At 58.6% G+C, this 20,677-nt stretch overlaps 4 protein-coding genes across 7 annotated transcripts; 1 reads left to right on the top strand and 3 right to left on the bottom strand.

The window, feature by feature from the left end:
* The first annotated feature begins 48 nt into the window (after nt 1–48).
* TRMT112 (tRNA methyltransferase subunit 11-2) lies at nt 49–1,298 on the top strand. Its single transcript, XM_032638761.1, has 4 exons — nt 49–490; nt 587–688; nt 839–928; nt 1,016–1,298. Exons 1-4 carry the CDS (start codon nt 413–415, stop codon nt 1,121–1,123), a joined length of 378 nt encoding a protein of 125 aa, XP_032494652.1. The 5' UTR covers nt 49–412; the 3' UTR covers nt 1,124–1,298.
* On the bottom strand, nt 1,247–9,042 carry ESRRA (estrogen related receptor alpha). Of its 4 annotated transcripts, none has more exons than XM_032638758.1 (7): nt 8,835–9,042; nt 7,035–7,371; nt 4,006–4,122; nt 3,717–3,845; nt 3,132–3,299; nt 2,764–3,033; nt 1,247–2,333 (listed from the first exon to the last, which is right to left on the bottom strand). In XM_032638758.1, the coding sequence occupies exons 2-7, from the start codon at nt 7,357–7,359 to the stop codon at nt 2,074–2,076; spliced, it is 1,269 nt and encodes a 422-aa protein (XP_032494649.1). In that variant the 5' UTR covers nt 7,360–7,371; nt 8,835–9,042; the 3' UTR covers nt 1,247–2,073. The 4 variants fall into 4 exon arrangements, with proteins under 4 accessions (XP_032494649.1, XP_032494648.1, XP_032494647.1 ...); XM_032638757.1 differs by lacking the exon at nt 8,835–9,042 and adding an exon at nt 7,723–8,759; XM_032638756.1 differs by lacking the exon at nt 8,835–9,042 and adding an exon at nt 8,174–8,759.
* Nucleotides 9,043–9,151: 109 nt separating this feature from the next.
* CATSPERZ (catsper channel auxiliary subunit zeta) lies at nt 9,152–12,594 on the bottom strand. The gene is made up of 6 exons (XM_032641217.1): nt 12,574–12,594; nt 11,966–12,317; nt 11,012–11,091; nt 10,731–10,797; nt 9,907–10,007; nt 9,152–9,283 (listed from the first exon to the last, which is right to left on the bottom strand). Exons 1-6 carry the CDS (start codon nt 12,592–12,594, stop codon nt 9,152–9,154), a joined length of 753 nt encoding a protein of 250 aa, XP_032497108.1.
* Nucleotides 12,595–13,009: 415 nt separating this feature from the next.
* Nucleotides 13,010–19,093, bottom strand: KCNK4 (potassium two pore domain channel subfamily K member 4). The gene is made up of 6 exons (XM_032641081.1): nt 18,833–19,093; nt 15,721–15,844; nt 15,428–15,588; nt 15,049–15,235; nt 14,401–14,540; nt 13,010–13,721 (listed from the first exon to the last, which is right to left on the bottom strand). The coding sequence occupies exons 1-6, from the start codon at nt 19,019–19,021 to the stop codon at nt 13,317–13,319; spliced, it is 1,206 nt and encodes a 401-aa protein (XP_032496972.1). The 5' UTR covers nt 19,022–19,093; the 3' UTR covers nt 13,010–13,316.
* Nucleotides 19,094–20,677: the final 1,584 nt, after the last annotated feature.

Genomic DNA, 20,677 nt, shown 5'->3' with positions numbered 1-20,677 from the left:
ATAATTTACGGACTGGGGCAGTATTTCCGTTCCTTAACCGAAGCGAGGGGCGAGGAACGATGGTGTCAGGCGCCTGTGTAGGAGTAAAGCATATTTATTTTGCCTTCCACGAAGGCCCCTGCATTGCAGCTGTTTTACATATTTGCGTTGTACACGACTTGTAGCAATTTGAGGTTTGTCTCAGCCGAAACCACTGGGCCTGCGCCGTAGCAATCTCCTGCCAAAACGCTTCCGGGAGCAGCGTTTGATCCCATCCGACCTCCGCTCCGGCTAGCACGGGAAGTTCTAGCAAGTTCGCCGGTTCCGCTCCTCCCAGCTGTCCAATAGGATAGAGCGGAGCAGCCCCGGAAATGACACCAGGGGAATCCGCCCTCCTTCCGGTTCCGTCTTTGCGAGAGCGCGTTTCGTCGAGATGAAGCTGCTCACCCACAACCTGCTGAGTTCGCATGTGCGGGGGGTGGGGCCCCGTGGCTTCCCCCTGCGCCTCCAGGTACCGGCCGGGGGAGATCTCGGGCCCCTCTCCTGGGGGCAGGGGTAGGAGAACCAAGATCTGGTCCCTGCCTAACTAAATCTCTCCACCGCGCAGGCCACCGAGGTCCGCATCAGCCCTGTGGAGTTCAACCCCGACTTCGTAGCTCGTATGATACCCAAAGTGGAGTGGGCGGCGCTTCTGGAGGCTGCGGACACCGTGAGGACCCTCGTTTTCTCCCGTGCACACCTTGGTGGTGGTGGTGGGGGGGGGGTGGTCTCACCGCAGTCCTTTACACCAGGCCAGGGAGCCTGGCCTCAGGGCGAGTGACGGGGATACCCAGAGATGATTTGGGCCTGTTGCCCACAGTTGCATCTGGTCGAGGTGCCCAAAGAGCCGATACAGGGATATGAGCATGACGAGAGATTTCTGAGAAAGATGCACCACGTTCTGCTGGAGGTGAGAACCAGCCCATTACTTGCTTCCTGGCCATACACCCACACCTGGAGGCTGTCAGTGCTCAGCTCTCTTCCCCTCTTCCTGCAGGTGGATGTGTTGGAGGGCACCCTGCAATGCCCGGAGTCGGGACGTCTGTTCCCCATCAGCCGTGGGATCCCCAACATGCTGCTGAGCGATGAGGAAACTGAGACTTAAAAGCGTGCCAGGCCCGTTTTTCATTTTGTGAGCGTGTGTATCTTTGTTTACGTATATCCTGTTTGCTACTTCTATCCTGTGTATCCCCAACCCTTGGTCCAGTGACACACCAAACACACGGTGTTCTTGAGCTCGGTATTATATTTTTTTTCTCATTAAAGGTTCAAAACCAAAAGCGGTTTCTCTTTGCAGCAAATATACATTAAAATAGAGTCTCTGTACAGCCAAGGGCTCTGGGCCCTGGCTTGCCCCATGTCCCTGCGCCTCCCTGGCCAAACCCAAAAATAAATATAGTGTTATTGCTCTGCAGGGCATAGAGACAGTGCTCTCCCTACCCCGTGAGGAGGCTGGGTGGGAGCTGATGTGGGCGCCCTGGCCACCCCAGGGGCCCAGGGGCTGGAGCCTGCTTGGAGTTATTGCTTCAAGGGGGGGGGCAGTAATGCCCAATGCAAATGATGAGGAAAGGAGCGAAGGGAGCAGGGGCCTTTGCTCTCCAAATCCCTCTCTGTTCTGGAGAGGGAGTCGGGTTAAGCAGCAGCAAAAGCATCACCCACTGGGAGACTGTGGCCTCCACTCCCTTCCCTCCCTGAGATCAGGCTTCTGCCCCCCCCCACCCCACATACACACACACACACACACACACACACACACACACACACACACGTCCCCTACAGCCCCCTATGGCTTCCGCAAGGCCCCCTACACCCTGGGGGCACGTTATGGCTTGCGAGGGGCAGCACTGTGCCCAGAGCCTGGGCATGCACGTTCCCAGCTTCTGACACCCCCTGGGAGTGGGGGAGGGGAGGGCATAGGGCCTGCTCCGGCTGATGGTGTTGCCCTGGCCCTGCCAGCAGGCTGTGGCACTGCCCAGACCCCAGCTCTGCCCCCTTGGGGCTGACCCCGTGCTGGGCGGGTCCTGCCAGCACCCCCACCTGTGCCCAGCCCTCGCCTCAGTCCATCATGGCCTCAAGCATCTCCAGGAACAGCTTGTGCATGGGCACCTTGCCCTCCAGCTTCACCCCATAGAAATGGGCCAGCACTTTGCCCGCCGTCTGGCGAAGGAGCGGTAGTGTAAGCAGAAGCCTGCCTGCCCGCCTCCGCTCAGCACCCCCTCCGGGGCCTGCCCGGCCAGCTTCATACTCCAGCAGGGCCTCGTGTAGAGCTTCTCGAAGCTGCTCCACAGCCTCAGCATCTTCAATGTGCACAGAGTCTGCGAGGAAAGGTGAGAGAGCTGTTGACGTGGGCCGTCTCCAGAAAGGGCAGAGCCACATCTGCCTGGGCACCGCTGGGTGGGTCCCAACCAGGAGCCAGACAAGGATTTGCTGAAGCACCACCCACTGCTCCTGCCCATCAGCCAAGGCCCGCCCCTTCTCCCTCGGCTATGGCCACCTCCTGTCCCCATCACCTTTTCTCTCACTAAATGGTTCACCTTTCCACAAAAGTATGGACACCAGGGTTCAAAATCCTGCATGCAGTCCCTGGACCTGTGCTTGCCCGGCTTTGTGACTTTCAGGAAGTCACTGTTCTTTCTTCACCTAAGCTACAGTTTTCCTTGTCTGCAAAATGAGACTGTGCCACCATCAGAGTTAAAAACCAGAGGGCCTTACAAAGAGACCTGTCAGTACTTGCCCCAGACTCACCTGAATTGGCGAGGGCTAGGGCCTTCAGCAGAACGTATTCCTCGCGTTCCAGCCGCAGGGCCTGCAGTCGCCGCACCAGCTGCAACAGGGCAGCCCCCAGCTCCCCCAGGCCAGCTGCTCGAGCCCCCTCTTCATCCAGGACCAGGTCCTCAGCGAAGGCCAGCTCATCCTGCAGTGGAAGTGAGCGCTGGGCCACACCCAACACCAGCACCTCCATCCACACGCTCTGCAGAACTGACATCTGGTCAGACAGCGACAGTGACGAGAAACCTGGAGGGCGGCAGCGGGCAGAGCTGGCTGAGCAAGCGCACCGGAGCAGGCAGGGCCCCGCCTACCCAGGGAAGCCCCACATCGCCGGGGCCCTCTACCTGGGATGCTCTTGGCCCAGCTGATGGTGACCACGATCTCTCGGTCAAAGAGGTCACAGAGGGTAGCCACGGCTGGGAGGTGTCCATCAGGGCCCGCTGGGTCGGGCATGGCATACAGCTTCTCAGGCTCAACCACCAGGAGGTGGGATACCAGTGCATTCACCGGGGCTGCAGTGATAGTTGAAAGTGGCACTCAAATTCATCACCTGGCCAGCACTTCAGGGTCAAGCATCTTCCCAGAGTCAGTCCCCCTGTGGCCTTCCTCAATAGCCACTGGCCAGCCAGGCTCAGACACCTCTCTCTGGGAAGGGCTACACTATCTCCCAGGGAAAGCGTCTGTTTGTGGACAGGTCCTGAGTGTCAGAAAACTCCCTGCTCCCAGCTGTACTGCTCGAGGCCTGACGTAGAAAAGGATATTTTCGTAAATACTTCTTGGGGAAAATGAGTAAATGAATAGATGAAGGGAAGATTTGGGTCCCAGTGCCCAAGATAACTATTATCCCAGGTGAATGACGTCAGGCAGGTCTCCCATGTCCGAGCTCCACCCCAACCCCAGAGCCCCCAAAGACCCCACTGTGCTCTCACCTGTCTTCCGAGGGCCTCCAGCTACTGCCAGAGGTCCAGCAGGGAAGGGGCCTGGGAAGGGCAGCGGGTCCACCTCTGGCCGCCGCTTGTACTTCTGTCGCCCACCCCGGACACGGTCCAGACGTACCCCTTGAATTGTAGGACAGGGCTGTGTCCATGGGGCTGGGGCTGGCCTGCTCTCCAGAGCCCACCTGCCCAGCCCAGTCCGCCAGGAACTTCCCAGGCCTTGCCCAGCCCAACCCCCTGCACCCAGCCCCCACGCCTTGCCCAGGCCCCCGCCAGCGCTCACCCTCCTTGAGCATGCCCACCCGCAGGCACTTGGTGAAGCGACAGGCCTGGCAGGCCTTGCGTCTCCGCTTGGTGATCTCGCACTCGTTGGAGGCTGGACAGCTGTACTCGATGCTCCCTGCCAGGAAGAGGCAGGGCTCCAGTGGCGGCCTCCCAGGGCCCGGAGGAGGCCCAGCGGACAGGAGTCCCCTGACTCACCCCAGGTAAGCACAGGTCTGGGGAGAGCAGGAGTGCTGTGAATGGGGCAGGGAAGCCCGAGCACTGAAGGGAAAGGCCACTGGGCTAGGGGCCCTGGCCTGGGCAAGGGAGGGGCTGGGACCAGAGGAGTCGGGCTGCACCTGGCCCAAGCTTCTTATCAAGTCACGTTTCTGGGCTGTGCTGCTCTCATCAAGGGCCACAGTGGCCTCCACATTGCTACATCAAGCGGTCAATTCTCATCCTTATGTCATTTGGCCCAATGGAGCATCTAATGCCATTGATCCCTCCTAGAAACACTTTTCTTCTTTTGCTTCTAGGAAACCACACTCCCGGCTTTCCTCCCACCTCATTGCCACCTTGTGGTTTCTGTGCATCGGCCCACGCTCCTTCCATTGAAGACCCCTAGGGTGGCCCTCCGACCTGTCTCCACTGACTCACTCAAATGGTGATCTCACCAAGTCATGGGCTTTCAAATCTCCGTCTCTGGCCTAGACCAGCCTGAACTCTAGACGTATCCCACTGCCTCCTCCTGCGCGCCTGGAAGACACTACAAACTTAAGCCGTTCTAGATGGAGCCCCCAACCTACCCGTCCAAAGCCTGCAGCCGCATGTGTCCAGCTGCTCAAGCAGAAATCTAGGAGACATTTTTAATTCCTCTCTCACACCCCAAACCCAACCCACCGACAGATCCTGGTGGGCTTCACCTCCTACTATGTCCAGAAGCGCCCCTCTTCTGCCCCTGGCAACTGTTTCTACCCTTGACCAGAGTCACTGTCACCTCCCCTCCTGCTCTGTCTTTGCCTCCTTAGGTTACTGTCAACACAGAGACATCCTATTAAACCTAAGACAGGGAGTCCCCTAGCGGTCCAGTGGTGCGTTTCTCCTCACAGCCTGCTTTCTCCTACAACCTACCTGGGCTTCTTCAGCTCAAGACACCTCTTCAGGGAGGCACTCCAGAGTCCCAGACCCAGCCAGGTTCCCTGGCACACACCCTGCTCCTCGCCCTCCGGCGCTCACCGCAGCTGTACTGTAACAGCTGTGTACATTTCACTGTTTTCTCTGGCTCTCCCTCTGCTGGAGTGTAAACTGCTTGAGGACAGGAGCGATCCTGCCTTGGTCCCAGCTATGCCCCCACACCTGGAACACTGGCCAGGACAGCAGAGCACAAGTTTGTGAAGAGCAAGGATCCTGGAGGCTGCCACTTACCAATGGTGTGACCTTGGGCAAGTCCCACACCTAAGCCCTCGAACCCTCAGTTTTCCCATCTGTAAAACTGGGATGATTAAAGACTACTTCTGGGCTTCCCCGGTGGTGCAGTGGTTAAGAATCCGCCTGCCAATGCAGGGGACACGGGTTCAAGCCCTGGGCCAGGAAGATCCCACACGCAGCGGAGCAGCTAAGCCCGTGCGCCACAAATACTGAGCCTGGGCTCTAGAGCCCGCGAGCCACAACTACTGAGCTCACACGCCACAAACGCCGAAGCCTGCGCGCCTAGAGCCCGTGCTTCGCAACAAGAGAAGCCACCGCAGTGAAGAGTAGTCCCCGCTCGCCGCAACTAGAGAAAGTCCGGATGCAGCAACGAAGACCCAATGCAGCCAAAAATAAATAAATTAAATAAATAAATAAATATAAAACTTTATAAAAAAACTACTTCTTACGAAGGTTAGTTGTGAGAACTAAATGGGAAAATCAAGGTAAGACATTTAACATGGCTCACAGCACCTAAATGCTCAATAAATGATCACTATTTATGGCTAGTGCTCGATAACTATTTGTCAACAGAGAACGAAGCATTCCAGGGTGGGTAGGAGACACCTGGACCCGGACCTGGACCTGTTGGCTCAGGTCTTCAGGGCCAGAAGGGAGCACGGAGCTTTTAGACCAGCGGGTCTCAGCCAAGTCAAAACTTGCTAGAATGTCACAATCAGTCGTGAGGCATCTGTCCAAAGTTCGGTTATTAGTAATAAGCAGAGGCAACAGTCTGGCCTTTACGAGCTTAGCTCTGGACCTCAATCGACCCAAGTTCATATCTTGTTTCTGCCATTTTTCTATCCGTGGGACCTGAACAAAGTTTTGAAAACCTCTCTGGGCTTCAGTTATAATAGTGCTGGCACCTTAGAGATTGCTGTGTGGGTAACTGAGAGCATAAACGTAACAGGACACAGTGCCTGGCACTCAAGAAATGTTCTCAAAAAGCCTACATGTTATAACCCCCAAGTAACCGATGGTTTATATAAAAATATAAGTAATGGGCCCATCCCAAATAACGCTTATTACATCACCATCTTGCTCACTCGTATTTTGATATGCTCTCCTGAGTGAGAAAAATTCAGGGAGTACTACTGGCAGGGATGCCTAACAGTCTTTTTAACGTTAGGTGCTGAAGTACGACATAGCCACTCAGTTACCCGTAAAAACCTGCCTTGTGCTCGTGCTGCTTCGGGGAAATCAACACAAAAGGGGGCATATTCTCTGCTGGTGAGAGGCCAGCAGCTGCTGGAAGCAAGAGTAAAGTTTAGGAGTAAGCAGAGGCTGCTTTGAATTTTTCAGAGCCGCTGTGGAAGGTGCTGGGCCTAGAGTACCCAGAAACTTAGGAGGCATCTTGAGTCCCACTCTCACACCCCACATCCAATCCATCAACACATCCTGGTGGCTTTATTTAACATTTAAGGGAAAGGACGTTCCTGGGAGGTAGGAGGGCCTGGGAACTCCAGGCTGCCAACCCCAAGTGGTACCACGGCAGCCTGGGGGCCTACTGCCACCCAGCAGTGCACCAACTGGGGAGCGCCAGGCCCAGAGGGCAAAGGGCACAGGAGCGGGGTGGGGGCTCACCCTGGATGGTCCTCTTGAAGAAGGCTTTGCAGGCCTCACAGGATGCCACACCATAGTGGTAGCCGGAGGCCACGTCCCCACAGACCAGGCAGAGGCGTTTGGGCAGGGAGCTGAGCACCAGCTTCCCACCACCCTGCTCGCCAGGCCCAGCCCCCTCCCCATCCTCCTCCTCCTTGTGGCCTGGGAGGCAGCGGGTGGGAGCTGGGCCAGGGGCCAGGGCCACAGGGGGCTCAGTCTCAGTCTCCGAGGAACCCTTTGGGCTGTCAGGACTGGCTGGCTCTGCCTTGATGTAGAGAGGCTCAATGCCCACCACCTGGCTGGACATGGCGCTGGTCACCTGCGGGAAGAGACCCGTCAGGTCACAGGGAGGCCCTGGGATGGGGGATGGAGACACCCTGTCACCCTGGTTGCCCAACCCCAGGCCTGGGGCCAGGCTTCCAGGCTCAGCAAGAGGGTGGGGGGGACAGAGTCCAAGGAAGGCTGCCCATGAAGAGGCCCCCACCCCCGCCCGCGACTGTTGCCATGGAAACAGAGTCTCCAGAGCCAGTAACTGACAGCCGGTCTCCCACTTGGGAAACTGCAGGAGGCTTGGAAACCCCCTACTCCCACCCAGGCCAAGGAATAGGGTAACCTAAGTGCCCAAGCAACCTTCAACCCCGTCTGGAATCCCCAGCCAGGAGTGAGATACCTCTCAAATTTTCTCCAGATGCTAGAGAGCTCAGTGATCTCCCCCACACCTGGGTATCCTCCATTCAAGAGAGAAACTAAACTGAGACACACAAACCCAAGGGTAGTTGATGTGCTCCACATGTGTGCGTGTGTTTACACCCACACTCCCACTCACCTGGGTCCTCAGGTGTCCTCACCTGCACACACACGCTCACAATCACTCTCCTGGGCAGGTTCACGCTCACACATGTCCTTTCCCAAACCCCAGCACTCACTCATGCTCCCGTTTGCCTTCGCACACTCCTGAAGTGCACACCCCATAACAGTCACACCCAAGGCTCATAATCACACTCTCGCTCACACACTCTTACACTCTCCCCACGCCCCCACACTCACACACACACACACACACACACACACACACACACAGGCATAGTCCCTCGTGGAAACACAGTCAGAGCCTCTCACACCTGACACATCGCCACCTCCAGCCCCAGGCACACCAGCGGGCGTGGCTCCACCTCCTTGCACCCCCTCCAGCACATTCGCTCTTACACTCCTGCTGCCGCAGAGTCCTCCACCACGGGGCGCCCCGCCCCCCCAACCTGCGCACACCTACGGGAAGTTGTCTAAAGTTGCTGCGCCTCCCCTCCCCCTCTGCCCGCGGGGGACCTCTATCAGGTTATCAGGAAGTAATGGGGGAGCGCCAAGGAGGAGGAAGTTCTCCCCTGCCAGTGCGATGACCTTTGACCCAGAGAAGAGGGTGGCCCTAGGCCCCTTCGAGCGCCCCCACGTGGTCTTCAAAGCCCCTTCCCCGACACAGAACCCTTCCCATCTTCCAGCCCGGCCCTCCCCTGGGACTTCGGCATGCTCCAGGTGCCGGACTGAACCCTGCCCTGGGACTAGATTCGAAGCCCAAGCCCGACTCTGGTCTCAGGCCGGCACCCTAAGACCTGGACGCCATATCCCGCCCAGACCCTGATCCTGTCTGGCTTTCGACCGGGTCCCGACCGTGACCCGGGCCGGACCCAGCCTGGAGCCCGCCCCCCACCCGCCTCCCTGCCCCGCTCGCACATGGCCCCGGCGCACCGCCCGCCCACCGTCCAGCGGCGCTCCCCTCCGCCCCCGGACCTGGGGCCCCGGCAGGGCGGGCGGGCAGGCATGGGGGCCGAGCGGCCCGGAGCGCCGGGGTGAGCCTGGGGCCGCGGGCGGCCCCTCCTCCGCCGCCTCCTCGGGCCGCGCCGCCCCGCCGCGCCGTGTCCCCTCACTCGGCGGCGCCGCCGGCGGCTTGTAGGACACAAAAGGACATCGCGGCCGCTTCCTACTCCGCTTCCTCCAGCTGACAGCGGGGGCGGGGCTGGCCGTGCGCATGCAAAGCAGGGGGCGTGGCCCAGCGCCCTATGCTAATCAGGCAAGTGGGCCGAGCAGCGCCTGCGCTCCGGGACGTGTCAGGGCGGAACCGGCGAAGCCAGCGGGCCGGCCTTCATGAAGGCCTCGCCCAGCCGCCGGCGAGCCGCAGCGGCGTACTTGCTTGCGTATGCGGCCGCTGAGAGGACGTGGCCAGAGGAGACGCGGAGAGGCTACGGGAGGGGGTGGGGCCAGGAGCGTTCTTACGTAAAGAAGGAGGCGGGGTGCGCTGTGCGCAAGGGAAATGGGAGAGGTAGTTCAGCGGCCGCCTCTGAGGGTCCGGGAGATGATATACATATGTAGATGAGAGGGCGGGACCAGCACGGGGTGGGGGGGTAGGGTGTCTGCATATGCATGAGGGGCGGAGCCTAGCACGCCCAAATTAGATAGGAGGTGCTGTCCCTTTCCCTTTTCCGCCTTCCCCCAGGATAACACAATCGGGGCACTTGGACCTCTCACCCAGTATCACCACAAAGCTGCTGAAACCGGAGTGGGAGAAGCAGACCTAATGCATGCAAGAAGTCCTGGATTTCGAGTCCCGGGAAGGCGGAGCCGATAGGGCCCGAACCGAGAACGCTCAAGGTCACTGCGGTGACCGAGTGAAGGTCACAGGGAAAGGCGGGGCCACGTGCGTCCGCCTCACGCGGGCAGCCACGCATTGACTCACGGACCATGTACAGAAGACTCTTTTATTTCTCTAAGGCTCAAAATCCACATGGACAGGGTCGGGCTTGGATCTGGGACCAGGGCTGGAGTCGGGCGGTCACTCGAGCCCCAGGCGGTGCTCTCAGATCACCATGACTTGCAGCCTCTTGTTCCGGCGCCTCTTGAGCCCCTCGATGTATCGCTGCAGCTGCTTGGTCAGGAAGTGGTCCCGGCCGATCTCCGATCGGTAACCTGGAGGGCAGAACCCAACTCAGGGCAGTGAGCAGGGGCATGGCCTCCCCCAGCAGCTGGTCTTTGTTCTTTGGGGAACTTTGGATCTCCAGGGTACTGGGACCTGCCTGTTTGTTTCGAATGGTCAAGTCATAGACCTGTGCTCCAAACAGATGGGGGATTCAGAGTAGGATGGGGGTGTTGGAGTGGAGGATGGATGAGGAAGGCAAGTTTAGAGAAGATGTTGCCGGCCTGAATTAGGGCGCTGGGAGCAGACAGCTTTTGGGACACCGCTTCGCCCACCCAGTCTCAGCCATTAGCCCTCCCCACCCCACCCCCACATTCATAAACTAAGCAGGGCAAATCAAAGGAAGTTTACTCAAATAATCCACTGTCCAAAGGCTCCTCACAGCAACCAGGGAGGGGCCAAGGCCACAGAAAGGCTGTCATCCCCAATGTGCAAGTGAAGAAATAGCCTTAGAAAACCTACATCAGGTTGAGAGGGGCTGCACTGAGGCTAGAGCCCAGGCCCTTGACGGTCACCCCATGCTGTCCCCACTGGGTCTCCCTGTGCCCAGTCTCCTAACTTTTTACTTTTAATGGGGCTTCTGGAATATTTGTGGGTGGTAAGGGAATCTGACAAGGCAGACACATCCTGAAACCCCACTCCCACAGGCCGAAGCCCTGCCAAATCCCCCAAGGTCTCTTGTGGGAGCTGGGGGGATGGGGAGTGGGAAGGCTCACTCCGGAGGGCTTTGGTGAGGATTTCCAGAGCTTCATTCTCCATGAGTTCAGTCAGGGGCAGGGGCAGCTGGAGAGGCAGCAAGAGACTCAGATGTACAAGGGACCCCAGCTCTGCCCACAGCTGAAATGCCCCACCTGCTCCCTCCAGGCTCAAGACCCTCAACCGACCTGCCTGCCCCTCCACCCTGCAAAGCCCCCCCACCGTCTCACCCCTGAAACCCCCAACTTGCCCATCCCCCACCCCCCCACTAAACTCCCCAGTCTCCTTGGGTGCCTCCAACCCTGCTCTGCTGCTCCACCCAGTAGGCTCGATGGGGTGTGTGCTTCGAGATACTGAGCGATGACACTGAAGAAGCATTTTCTGGGAGAAGAGAAAAAAGGGATCAGTCATCTGCAGACTGCTGAGACTTCTCTGGAGCAGAGGGGATGTATGGGTAGGCATGTTGGCCGGGGTGGGGGCGGGGGGCCTTCAGAGACCAGCTCCAGGTGCCACTTTAGTGGGAAACAGGATGGGACAGTGGTTTAAAGCCTGGGCTTTGTTGTCCCACCCTCCGAGGTTCCAGTTATGACTGCCCCACTTTGTGAGACTTAAGTAGAGTGACTGACTTTCTGACCCTCAAGTTCTTCATCTGTACAATGGGATAATAAGAATGGCGCCATATGGAGGTTGTGAAGTTTAAACGCGATCATGCAAGGGAAGCCCAGTGCCTGGCACAACAGCAAGTGCTCAACAAATGGCAGTTGTTATATTGTTATATGTTCCAATTCCCTGATGAAGGGCTGGAGAGCAGAGGTGGTGAGGAAAAAGGGGAGGCATGTCCCAATCAGCGCACAGCGCAAAGTAGGAAGTAAATACTTAAAAATTGTAACCAATGACTTAATGAATGAAAGACAGGCACCTCCTCAAGCAGCGCAAATCCACAGAAAAGGCATTAACTCCCTCCTTTCAACTCTCCGGGTGATTCCATTAAAAGCACAGGTCCTACCGCGCTGCCTTTGCGCATTTTCCTGCTCGTCTCTATGACCCCAGGATATTGTACGACGCCTGCCCGGTAGGGGGCGTTCCTAGAAGGTCTGGTTGATTTAAAGCGTGGAAGATTAGCGTTGGCGCCCCTTCCAGGGAATCCTAGAAACTTGGGTCCCACAGTTTTCGCCCATTTTACAGCAATAGAAACTGAGGCCCTGGCCATTCCCCTGCCCTGTGGGCGCCCACAGCCCATTGAAGCCACACTGACCGTCGTCGGTCTTGGAATCGTCCTCCTCTAAAGAGCCTCCCAGGGAGCTGCCGCGGCGCATCTCCAGCTCCATCAAGGCGTGCTCGTCCAGCTCCTCTGGCTTGAAGCTGTCCTTGTCCTCTCCGTCATCCGATTCTTCCCAGCCACCGTCCGAGTCGTGGCCAGCCTTCTGGTTGTAAGACCAGCGAGTCTTGCCGCCTACGCTGCTGCCCTCCAGTTCCGAGTCCTCACGGACAGTAGGCAGCGCTACATTCAGCTTCGGCTGCGACTGCGTGGCCGTAGTCCACAGATTCCGGATGTCGTGCGGGCTCGACTTGCCTGAGCCACGGTGGCCCGAAGACTTGGCCAACGCCTGCAGGCCACATACACCGAGGGAAGCCAAGGGTCGTGGGGAATTGGGGAGGAAAGGAAGAGCAGGCTGGGGGGGGGTTATCCTGAGCCCATCCAGGGCCGAGACTCAGTTGCCGGGGTGGGGATGGGGAGGGGGTGATGGTTGGGAGCTGCCCTGAGCCAGGGCTGAGTGAGAGGATAGCCAGGGAGGGGCCCAGGGTGGACCTAGGATGAGTCTGGGGGCTGACAGGGTGAGGAGGACCAGGAAGAGTTCTTACTTTGAAAGGCTTTTCCTCCATGGCTCTGCCCCAACGGACCCAGTCGCCAAAGGCCTCGGGGCGAGGAGGAGGGGGTCACGCTCCAGGAAGGGGGAGGGGCAGGGTCCCGTCCAGAATGGCGATGGGGGTCTCGCGCGGGGAAGGTTCAAGCTACAGCCCTCCACACTAGATGCCATTATGTCTCCCCATCCCTGCCCCCATAGCTGTACTGAGGATGGACGCACCAACCATCTTGGCAGATTCCCATGCCAGACCCTATCCTTAACCTCCAGGCAGAGACACCGGTCCAAGCACAGACAAGAGTGCCACGCCTTGACCGATGGTTCGGGTGGTGGGGGGGGGGGGGGGAGGGTTCGGCCTGGGGGTCGTGGGAGTGGGGGCTGACTTGCCCCGGAGGTGGCCCGACGACGCAACCACTCGCACACCCTCTCGCGTCCCCGGAGCTCCACGCCCGCAGCGATGCAGACTGTTTTCGTTTATTGATGCAGGCTTTGAGGCACAGTCGTGAGATGTTGTGAGGGACAGGCCCAGACGGACAACGAGACAGAAAGCCTTGGGGTTCTGGAAATGGATGAAGTGAGGAGGGGGCCAGGAGCAGAGAGTGGCAGACAAGCAACCCGTAGCCTCCTCCCCAGGTTTCAGCCGGGTCGGTCGAGAGAGGGCTCTTTGGTTAAACAAGCAGAGCATGCCGGGGAGAGAGCAAGAACGGAGCCCTTGGAGAGGCCCGGGCAGGGGTCTTGCCCCTACGCGGGCACGCCTTTGTCCCGGGGGCGCCCCGGGCCGCGGGGCCGCGCGGGCTTCCTGGGGGTGTTGAGGGGGCGGCGGCTGCCCCGTGGAGCGCGGGGCAGTGCGCAGCCGCGCTCGCTCTGCGTGTCCGAGGACTCGTCGATGAAGGCCAGATTCTCGCTGGGGTAGTCCAGCGCGGAGGCCGTGGGCGGGGTGGGCGGCGTGGGCGGAGAGGGTGGCTCGGTCTTCTCCGGGGCCGCAGGGGATAGGGGTCTGCTGGCGGGCTGCGCTGGGCACGGCGGCGGAGGCAGGGGTGGCCGCTCCTTCTCCGGCGGCGGTGGTGCCGTGGGCCCGACTCGCTGGGTCACCCGCGCGGTCACCGTGCCGGTCCAGCTGGCAGCCTGCGCCGTGAGGCCGCCCATCTGCGCGGGGAGGAAAGGCAGTCCTCGACCGGGGCTCCTCGACCGTCTCCGCAACCCCGGGAGCCTGCCCCTTCACCAGTCAGGCATTGCCCCTCTTTTCCGCCTCGTCTTCCTGCCTCGGGAGTGGGAAAGGCCGGAGGAGGGAAAAGCTCATCACCCAGCCACACGCTCTCCCCTCCTCCGTCTGCGCGGAAGTGCCCTTTTCTCCAGAAGAAAGGACCGACCGGACTTTATTTCAGCTCTCCCTCCCGTGCCCCCAGAGACCTTTGCGCCTCCCCCCTCTCCACGGCCGGGAGCAAGGAGTGGGGCTACAAAATATTTAGAACAATAAATAAAAATACAACAACAAATAAAATTTTAGTGTAAGTATGTCCCATGCAATATTTGGGACATTTATACTCAAATATTATTTGCAACTTATCCAAAATTCACATCAACCGGGCTTCCTTTATCTTTATTTGCTAAATCTGGTAACCTTATCCATGAGAGTAGAGATGGAGTCACCTGCAAACCTGTCAGAGTTTATCGCTTTGTTCCCGGCCGGTGCGCACTGGGGCTCCCTCAGTCCCTGCCTTGGGGAGCCCACACTCTGGAAGGGAGGCAGACTAGTCAACCTGCTGCTGGTGAGCAGCGCATCAGCGCCAGGGCGCAGGCGCGGTGTCGACGCAGGGGCGCCTACCTCTGCCCGAGTGCGGCGGGACACTACTCGCAGCCAGTTCCCGATGGTGGTGAGCACCGAAGCGAAGTAGGCCAGGCCGAGTAGGATCCAGAACCACACCAGCGGCTGGTAGGCTGCAGAGTTCTGGTTGGGGCTGGCTCCTGGGACGCCACGGGGAGGGCAGAAAGAAGTTGATTGCGAGACACGCCTTGAGGCTGTGAGTCTCTGGTTCACTGCCCCTCTTCCCAACTCGTTGAGAGGATCCGCCCTCCCCAGGACGGTGGGTATGAGCTAGAGTGCGCGAATGGATGCAAGAAGATGAGTGGGAGTGACTTGAAGGTGTGCAAGAGAAAAGTGGGGTGCTCACGTGCAAGAATGTGAGCATGTGTGAGGGGTGCACGTGTACAAGAATGTGGCACGTGTGAAGGGGTCACTTAATATGTGTGAGCATGCGTGGGGTGCAAGCATGCGAGAACGTAAGTGGGCATGAGGTGTTGGTGCATCCCTGGAAAAATGTGAGGGTGCATTCAGTGAGTGGATGTAGGGATTGGAGCAAGCACGTGTGAGCGCACAAGCGCCCTGTGGAACCTGGAGGGAGAGGCAAGATTGCAGAGCCCCTGGGCAGGAATAAAATGGGTAGGGAAGTGCAACCCAAGAAAGTGGCCTCACCGGCCACATAGTCCCCGAAGCCCACCGTGGTGAGGGTCACCACGACGAAGTAGATGGCCTCCAGCTTGCTCCAGCCCTCCACATAGCAGAAAACGAACGTGGGCGTGAGAACGAAGAGCAGGCAGCCGATCAGCAGAAAGAGCACCGCCGATAGAATTCGCACCAGCTCTGGTGGCACCTGCCACTTCTGCAGGGAGGGCAGTAGGCAGGGCCGAGGAGTCACCAAAGCCTCCAACTCTCATACCCCACAACCCTCTTCTGGGAGCCCGTGTCCGAGGTTCGCGCGATTCAGGCGCCCCCCGCTCACGTGCCGGGTGGGTATGTAGGGAAGTGTATCCCGAGCCCAACGCAAGGGCGCGCAGGGTGTGGAGCAGCTCACCAGGAAGATGGCTTCGATGTGACCAATGCCGCGGCGTAGGGAGGAGCCCAGCCGGTCCCCGACCCCTGCCAGCAGTATCCCGAACAGCGGGATCCCCACCAGTGCATAAAAGATGCAGAAGAGGCGGCCAGCATCTGTGCGCAGGGCCGCGTTGCCATAGCCTGGGCAGAGGGGTCTAGGGGTCATAGCAGCTCTAGGGGTTGCCTGGCACCCCCCTACCTCCCCCTGCACCTTCGCCTGTGAGAAAGCCCAGCCACCCCGTGCCCCCTCCCATGACCAGTCCCCTCCCCCACCGATGGTGGTGATGATGGTGCCTGAGAAAAAGAAGGCGCTGCCCAGGTCCCAGGCTGAGTGGTTGCTGTTACTGGTTGAGTTGGTGTCAGGGTTTGCACCCCCTCCCAGGGCATCAGCCACCTCCTGCAGGACAAGATGCAGAAGGAGGAACCTCAGTCCTTCCCTCCCGTCCTAGCCAACCCTCTGGCCGTCCAGTCTCCAAGGTGTTTCCCTCCTTACCCCTCCCACCTCTCCCCTGCCCTCTGGTCTCCCTGAAGGCAATCCCTTAGAGCAGACATTGCAAATTGGAGAGCCCAATTTTGTTTGACCAACACTTTGTTTTAGAGACATTTGAATTATCGGCCCCTTAATTTCATATAACAGATTTCCAGTTTTACAGTGGTCAGGAGCACAGACTCTGGGACCAGACTGCCTGGGTTCAAATCTTGGTGCGAGGTGAAGTTGAGCTGCGCATCGATTTCTGCATCTATCATTTGGGGATGGTGATAATAGTACCTACCTCGTAGAGTTATTGTGAAAATTAAAGCACTCACATCAAAGCAAGCACTGTGTGTTCGTGAAATTAGTCCCCATGTAGAGATCGTGCCCAGTGAGTTCCAGCTTTCCACAGACCCCACCAGTCCCACCGCCCCTTTGGAAGCTGAGTTTGAGTCCCTTGCCTTCGAAAATCTGATGAAAGTTAGGGACCCTCCCTCCAGGAAGGTTCACATACCAATAAATTTTGCATCCAGTTTTAGGAGGGTCATGGATACACAAACCCCTGCCCACCCTGCTGAAGTCCAAACCAAACCCTGTGCCACATAGTAGGTGATCAATAAACATGATTAAATTAATGAAACGGCCATGTGTCTGCCCCTCTTGCCAACCAGTCTGCCTCCCCCTTGGAGGCGGAGTCTGTGTTTTGAGAGTGCCTGCCCTAAGTGATGGAGGTCAGAGCATATAGAGGAGGGGGTGCAGAGGGGCCCTTCCCCAAGGAGCACAGAGCTAAGACACAAGTGGTGTGAGGGAGGTCAGAAACCACCTTCCTTCTGACTGCAAGTCCTCATTAGCAAGACACATTCCAAATTAATCTTCCTAAAGTGATGGCCCAGAATCTCCGTTGTTCCCTGCTATCTGCAGAGTAGAGTCCAAACTCCCCAGCCCAGCCTGTAAGCCCCTTCTCAGTTCGGTCCCACCCTCCCTTTCCCCAGTCTTCACTCCTGGGACCCCCATTTTGGAATTCAAGTTACAGTGACCTTATCCCCCAATTTTCTGAGATGATTCCATTTCCTGAGATAATTGTTTAATACAGCCAAGAAGTGAAAGGTATGATTAAAAGTGGTTTAATTTTATTCTGCAACACTTTTCCAATAAATTCACTACTTAGGGGAAAAAATCCTTTGTCATTCTGTGTGTTCTAATTTTTGCTTCAAATGACTAGGCATCTGTTAAATCCAAGAACTGCAAAACGCTCTGAGCTTTCCAGCCTCCACGCCTTTGCCCATGCTGTTCCTCTGCCTGGGAGTCTCTTTCAACCCAATCACACATCCCTAAATTCTACCCATCTAACCTGCTTCATTTCAATTACCAGCTCTTCCCAAAGGCCCCTGGCATCTCCCTCCTTGCCCCCAGCACCTAGCCCAGGACCCAGCATACAAGAGGCATTTAACAAAGAAGGAAGTAATGAAAGCTCCTTTTCTACTAAATCCTACAGTGAACTTTCCATGGATTTGTCCCTTCACCTAGATGTAACATCCTCTAGGGTAGAGCCTGCATCTGTTCCACCCCAATATCAATTTCCCTGCTCACCCTATGGTGTACAGCACAGCACTTAGCACATAGTAGGTGCATAATTGCTGCATGACTATTTATGGAAGAGAAATAAAGCAGCTGTTGCCCTCCTTGCTTGGTTCTCCCCTTCCTTTTCTTCTTCTTCTTCTTCTTCGTCGTCGTCTTTTTTTTTTTTTTTTTTTTTAATCCAGGAAAAAAGGAATTCCTTTGTGAAGATAAAATAGGTCAGATTCCCTCCCTCCTCCTGCCCTGTGGTCTGGCCAGGCACTCTCCTACCCAGGCCTCTCGGAGCTTTGCTGGGCATTCTGGAGGTGTCAGAGACAATGTCAAGCTGCCTGTGTCCTGGACCCACCCCATCCTCATCTCTGCTCCAGGTCCTGCCACCTTGGGAATCAGCTGGAACACCGAGGCTCCATGTTGATGGCTCCTCCCTCCAAAAGAAGGGGCAGGAAATAGGGGTGCCTTTCAATAAAATAATAAACATGAATGTATTAAAGTTAAATGTTACTTTATTGTTTTTTAATATGACAGTGGCTCAGAAATCAGAGAGAGAGCAGCAGAGGTGCTTGCCTGACAGTATCCCAGAAGGCTGCAACCCACACTTTCTTTAGTCATTGGTCCAAAGTTGACCCCATCCCTGACTCGCCCTCCCTCTAGCCTCCGCATCATAAGCATGTGTCCTGGTGGGAAGGTGTGCTCAACCTGGCATCCATGATGGCATGGACCAGCTTGGGGGATCCTGAAATCCTCCGAAATCATCAGTACATGTTTATATGTGCACTTTTCTGGAGGTAGCGGGTGGGGAAGTGTTCACAGTGTTCTTGGGTTTCTCTGAGGCATCTGTGACTTCAAAGAAGCATAGGAACTAGTGTAGGGTTGCCAGATTTAGCAGATAAAAATACTGCACGGGACATATTTATATTTTAGAAGTATTCATTCTTTAGCTGAAATTTACATTTAACTGAGTGTTCCAGACTTCATCTGGCAACCCCAAACCAGTGAGTTAGACCTGAGAAAATGTAACATATCTCATCTGCTACAGCCATGTATTCATTTCTTCCTTCATGCGTTCCTTCATTCAACCACTATCACACACGGAAGGAGCCATTTTAGGAAGATAACCCAATGCCAGGCACAGCGAGGAAAACAAATGCCGCCCTGGCCGCCATATTGAAAACACAGAGACCTGGATCCCAGCCTCTGCCCTGCACCCCCCAGCGGCACCCTGCCTTCAGGGGTGCGGGTCTGGAAGCAGCTCTCCAGCACAGGGTCCCAGTGGCATGCAGCTAGTGTCAGGGGGTCACGGGTGACTGCTGAAGGCGCTCTCCCCCACCCACGCACCTTGATGAAGAGCCCCAGGTCCTGGTCGCTCACACATGGATGGGCCCTCAGGAACTTCTCTCGGACCTCCCCCAGCTCCCTTTGGGCCTGCTGCTCATGGGGCTGTTCCAGGGCCTGGAACACCAGGGCACCGGACACCAGGTAGAGCAGGACCACAGCCAACAGTGCCAGTAGTGTGGTGCTGCGCATGGCGCGCCCAGAGGCCCGGCCAATTCCACGGCCCGTCTGGGGAGGCCGGGCAGGGGGCTCCTGGGGAGCTGCAGTCACTGTGGGCAGAACCAGGGATGCTGGGATCAATAACCTGACCTGACACCCCTACACCCTCCTCCAACCCCTACACACCCAATGGTCTTGGAGCCCCCAGCCCTACTACCCACAGACGTCTTCTCCTCACATCCCTCTGGCCGGACACTTGGTACCAGGACACACCCAGTCCCCCCACCTCTGTCCTCCCCCTTACCTCCACTGCCCGGCCCTCAGCCCATGTCCAGGGACTCCAGGGTGTGAGAAGATAAGAGGGCACCGGGAAGGAGAGTGGAAGGGGGAAAGAGAGACCGAGCCTGCCGAGGGAGAGGCAGGACGAGCGAGGAAATGCTGGGGGCGTGGAGGGGGCCTGGGGAACCCGCCTTCCAGCTGGAGGCTGAGGGGGCACAGAGGACTGTGCAGGGCGGGGACGGGGGTGGCGGGTCCCGGCTCGTCCGCTGAGGCTGCGGCATCTTCGCGGTTTCTCCCTCCCCCCCTAACTCTCCTCGCTCCTCTTCTAGACGCGATGGACCGGGCGGGGAGCCTCCAGGGTCCTCCAGCGCCCCGCTGGGCTTTCGAGGAACCCTGGGGCGGGTCCGGATCGCTGCGCAGAGGCGAGGCAGGGCGGAGGGGAAGGGAGGGTACTGGGTTCCGGGAAGCAGCACGGAGGGGGCGACCAGGGCCGGACCAGTGCAGCATCCCCTGGACAGCTGTCAGCCCCCGGGACAGCGGGGGGCGGCGCCCTCGCGCACACACGCGGGCACAAAGATCCGCGCGCCCACGCTCCACCCTGCGGCTCCAGGCGGCGCCTCTGCCCGGACTGCACGCACACACACACTCCACCTGCATACTCCCCGGCCTCTCGGGCACACCGGACGCTCAGGGCCGTGCACGCCGGGCCAAGGCCTCCAGAGGCCCACACACTTGTGTGCACACACATACACACATACCCAGACCGCGGGGCCACCGCGCAGCGCCCACTGCCCAGACACCGCACCCCCGCCACTCGCTCCCACGGCCTCCCCGCGTCTTCACGCCGACGCCTCGGAGTGTGACGGGCGGCGGCTGGATGCTCGGCCGCAGAACTCCCGGAGGCGCCCACGAACGGGGAGGTGGGCGCCTCTGCCGGCCGGTCGCCCCCTGCGCGCCCCAGCCCCGGAGCCCGGCCGGCGCCCTTCGCCGCCCCGCACTCCCTCTCCGCGCCAGCGCGCCCGCCCTCTCCGCCCCACACTCACTGTCTGCTCCGCTGCGGCTGCGGCTGCGGCTGCGGCCCGGGCTCCGGCGCGGCCTCGCCGGTGCCTGCCGGCTGGGCCGCGGAGGCGGCGGCAGCGGCAGGGGCGGAGCGGGCGGCCGCCGGTGCTGGGACCCCCTCCCGCCGCCAGAAGCCCCCCTCCTCCCGCATTTAACCCCTCCAGCGCCGCGCTTCCCTCTGCTGTGCCTCGCCCTCGCCTCCGGCGCAGCTCTCCGCAGACCCTTACCTGCGGCTGCCCAGCCCCCCAATCCTGGCCAGTCCCGGGAGATGAGTGGCAGAGGAGCCCGGGAGGGGTCGCCGTTGGGTCAGGCCTGGAGTCTCAGACCGGGGCCCTGGTTCTGCCCTGTTGG

Source organism: Phocoena sinus, chromosome 8, assembly GCF_008692025.1.
Source record: "Phocoena sinus isolate mPhoSin1 chromosome 8, mPhoSin1.pri, whole genome shotgun sequence".
In the NCBI taxonomy this organism is placed as follows: domain Eukaryota; kingdom Metazoa; phylum Chordata; class Mammalia; order Artiodactyla; family Phocoenidae; genus Phocoena; species Phocoena sinus.
Note: the sequence above shows the minus strand (reverse complement) of the source record. Positions and strands in the feature narration are given on the sequence as shown.

What these genes read in the sequence shown, in the direction of transcription:
- CATSPERZ (XM_032641217.1), bottom strand. Translation starts at nt 12,594, where the DNA reads ATGGAGGAAAAGCCTTTCAAA. An exon ending in CGATTCCAAGACCGACGACG is followed by an intron (nt 11,092 to 11,965) that starts GTCAGTGTGGCT and finishes CTCTTCTCCCAG; the next exon opens with AAAATGCTTCTTCAGTGTCA. An exon ending in CCTCACCAAAGCCCTCCGGA is followed by an intron (nt 10,008 to 10,730) that starts GTGAGCCTTCCC and finishes TCTGCCCTCCAG; the next exon opens with GTTACCGATCGGAGATCGGC.
- ESRRA (XM_032638756.1), bottom strand. Translation starts at nt 8,248, where the DNA reads ATGTGCTGGAGGGGGTGCAAGGAGGTGGAGCCACGCCCGCTGGTGTGC. An exon ending in CTTCAAGAGGACCATCCAGG is followed by an intron (nt 4,123 to 7,034) that starts GTGAGCCCCCAC and finishes TCTTCCTGGCAG; the next exon opens with GGAGCATCGAGTACAGCTGT. An exon ending in CCTAGCCCTCGCCAATTCAG is followed by an intron (nt 2,334 to 2,763) that starts GTGAGTCTGGGG and finishes CTTTCCTCGCAG; the next exon opens with ACTCTGTGCACATTGAAGAT.
- TRMT112 (XM_032638761.1), top strand. Translation starts at nt 413, where the DNA reads ATGAAGCTGCTCACCCACAACCTGCTGAGTTCGCATGTGCGGGGGGTG. An exon ending in TTCTGGAGGCTGCGGACACC is followed by an intron (nt 689 to 838) that starts GTGAGGACCCTC and finishes TGTTGCCCACAG; the next exon opens with TTGCATCTGGTCGAGGTGCC. An exon ending in TGCACCACGTTCTGCTGGAG is followed by an intron (nt 929 to 1,015) that starts GTGAGAACCAGC and finishes CTCTTCCTGCAG; the next exon opens with GTGGATGTGTTGGAGGGCAC.
- KCNK4 (XM_032641081.1), bottom strand. Translation starts at nt 19,021, where the DNA reads ATGCGCAGCACCACACTACTGGCACTGTTGGCTGTGGTCCTGCTCTAC. An exon ending in ACCTGGGGCTCTTCATCAAG is followed by an intron (nt 15,845 to 18,832) that starts GTGCGTGGGTGG and finishes CTTGTCCTGCAG; the next exon opens with GAGGTGGCTGATGCCCTGGG. An exon ending in CCCGCCGCACTCGGGCAGAG is followed by an intron (nt 13,722 to 14,400) that starts GTAGGCGCCCCT and finishes CTCCCCGCGCAG; the next exon opens with ATGGGCGGCCTCACGGCGCA.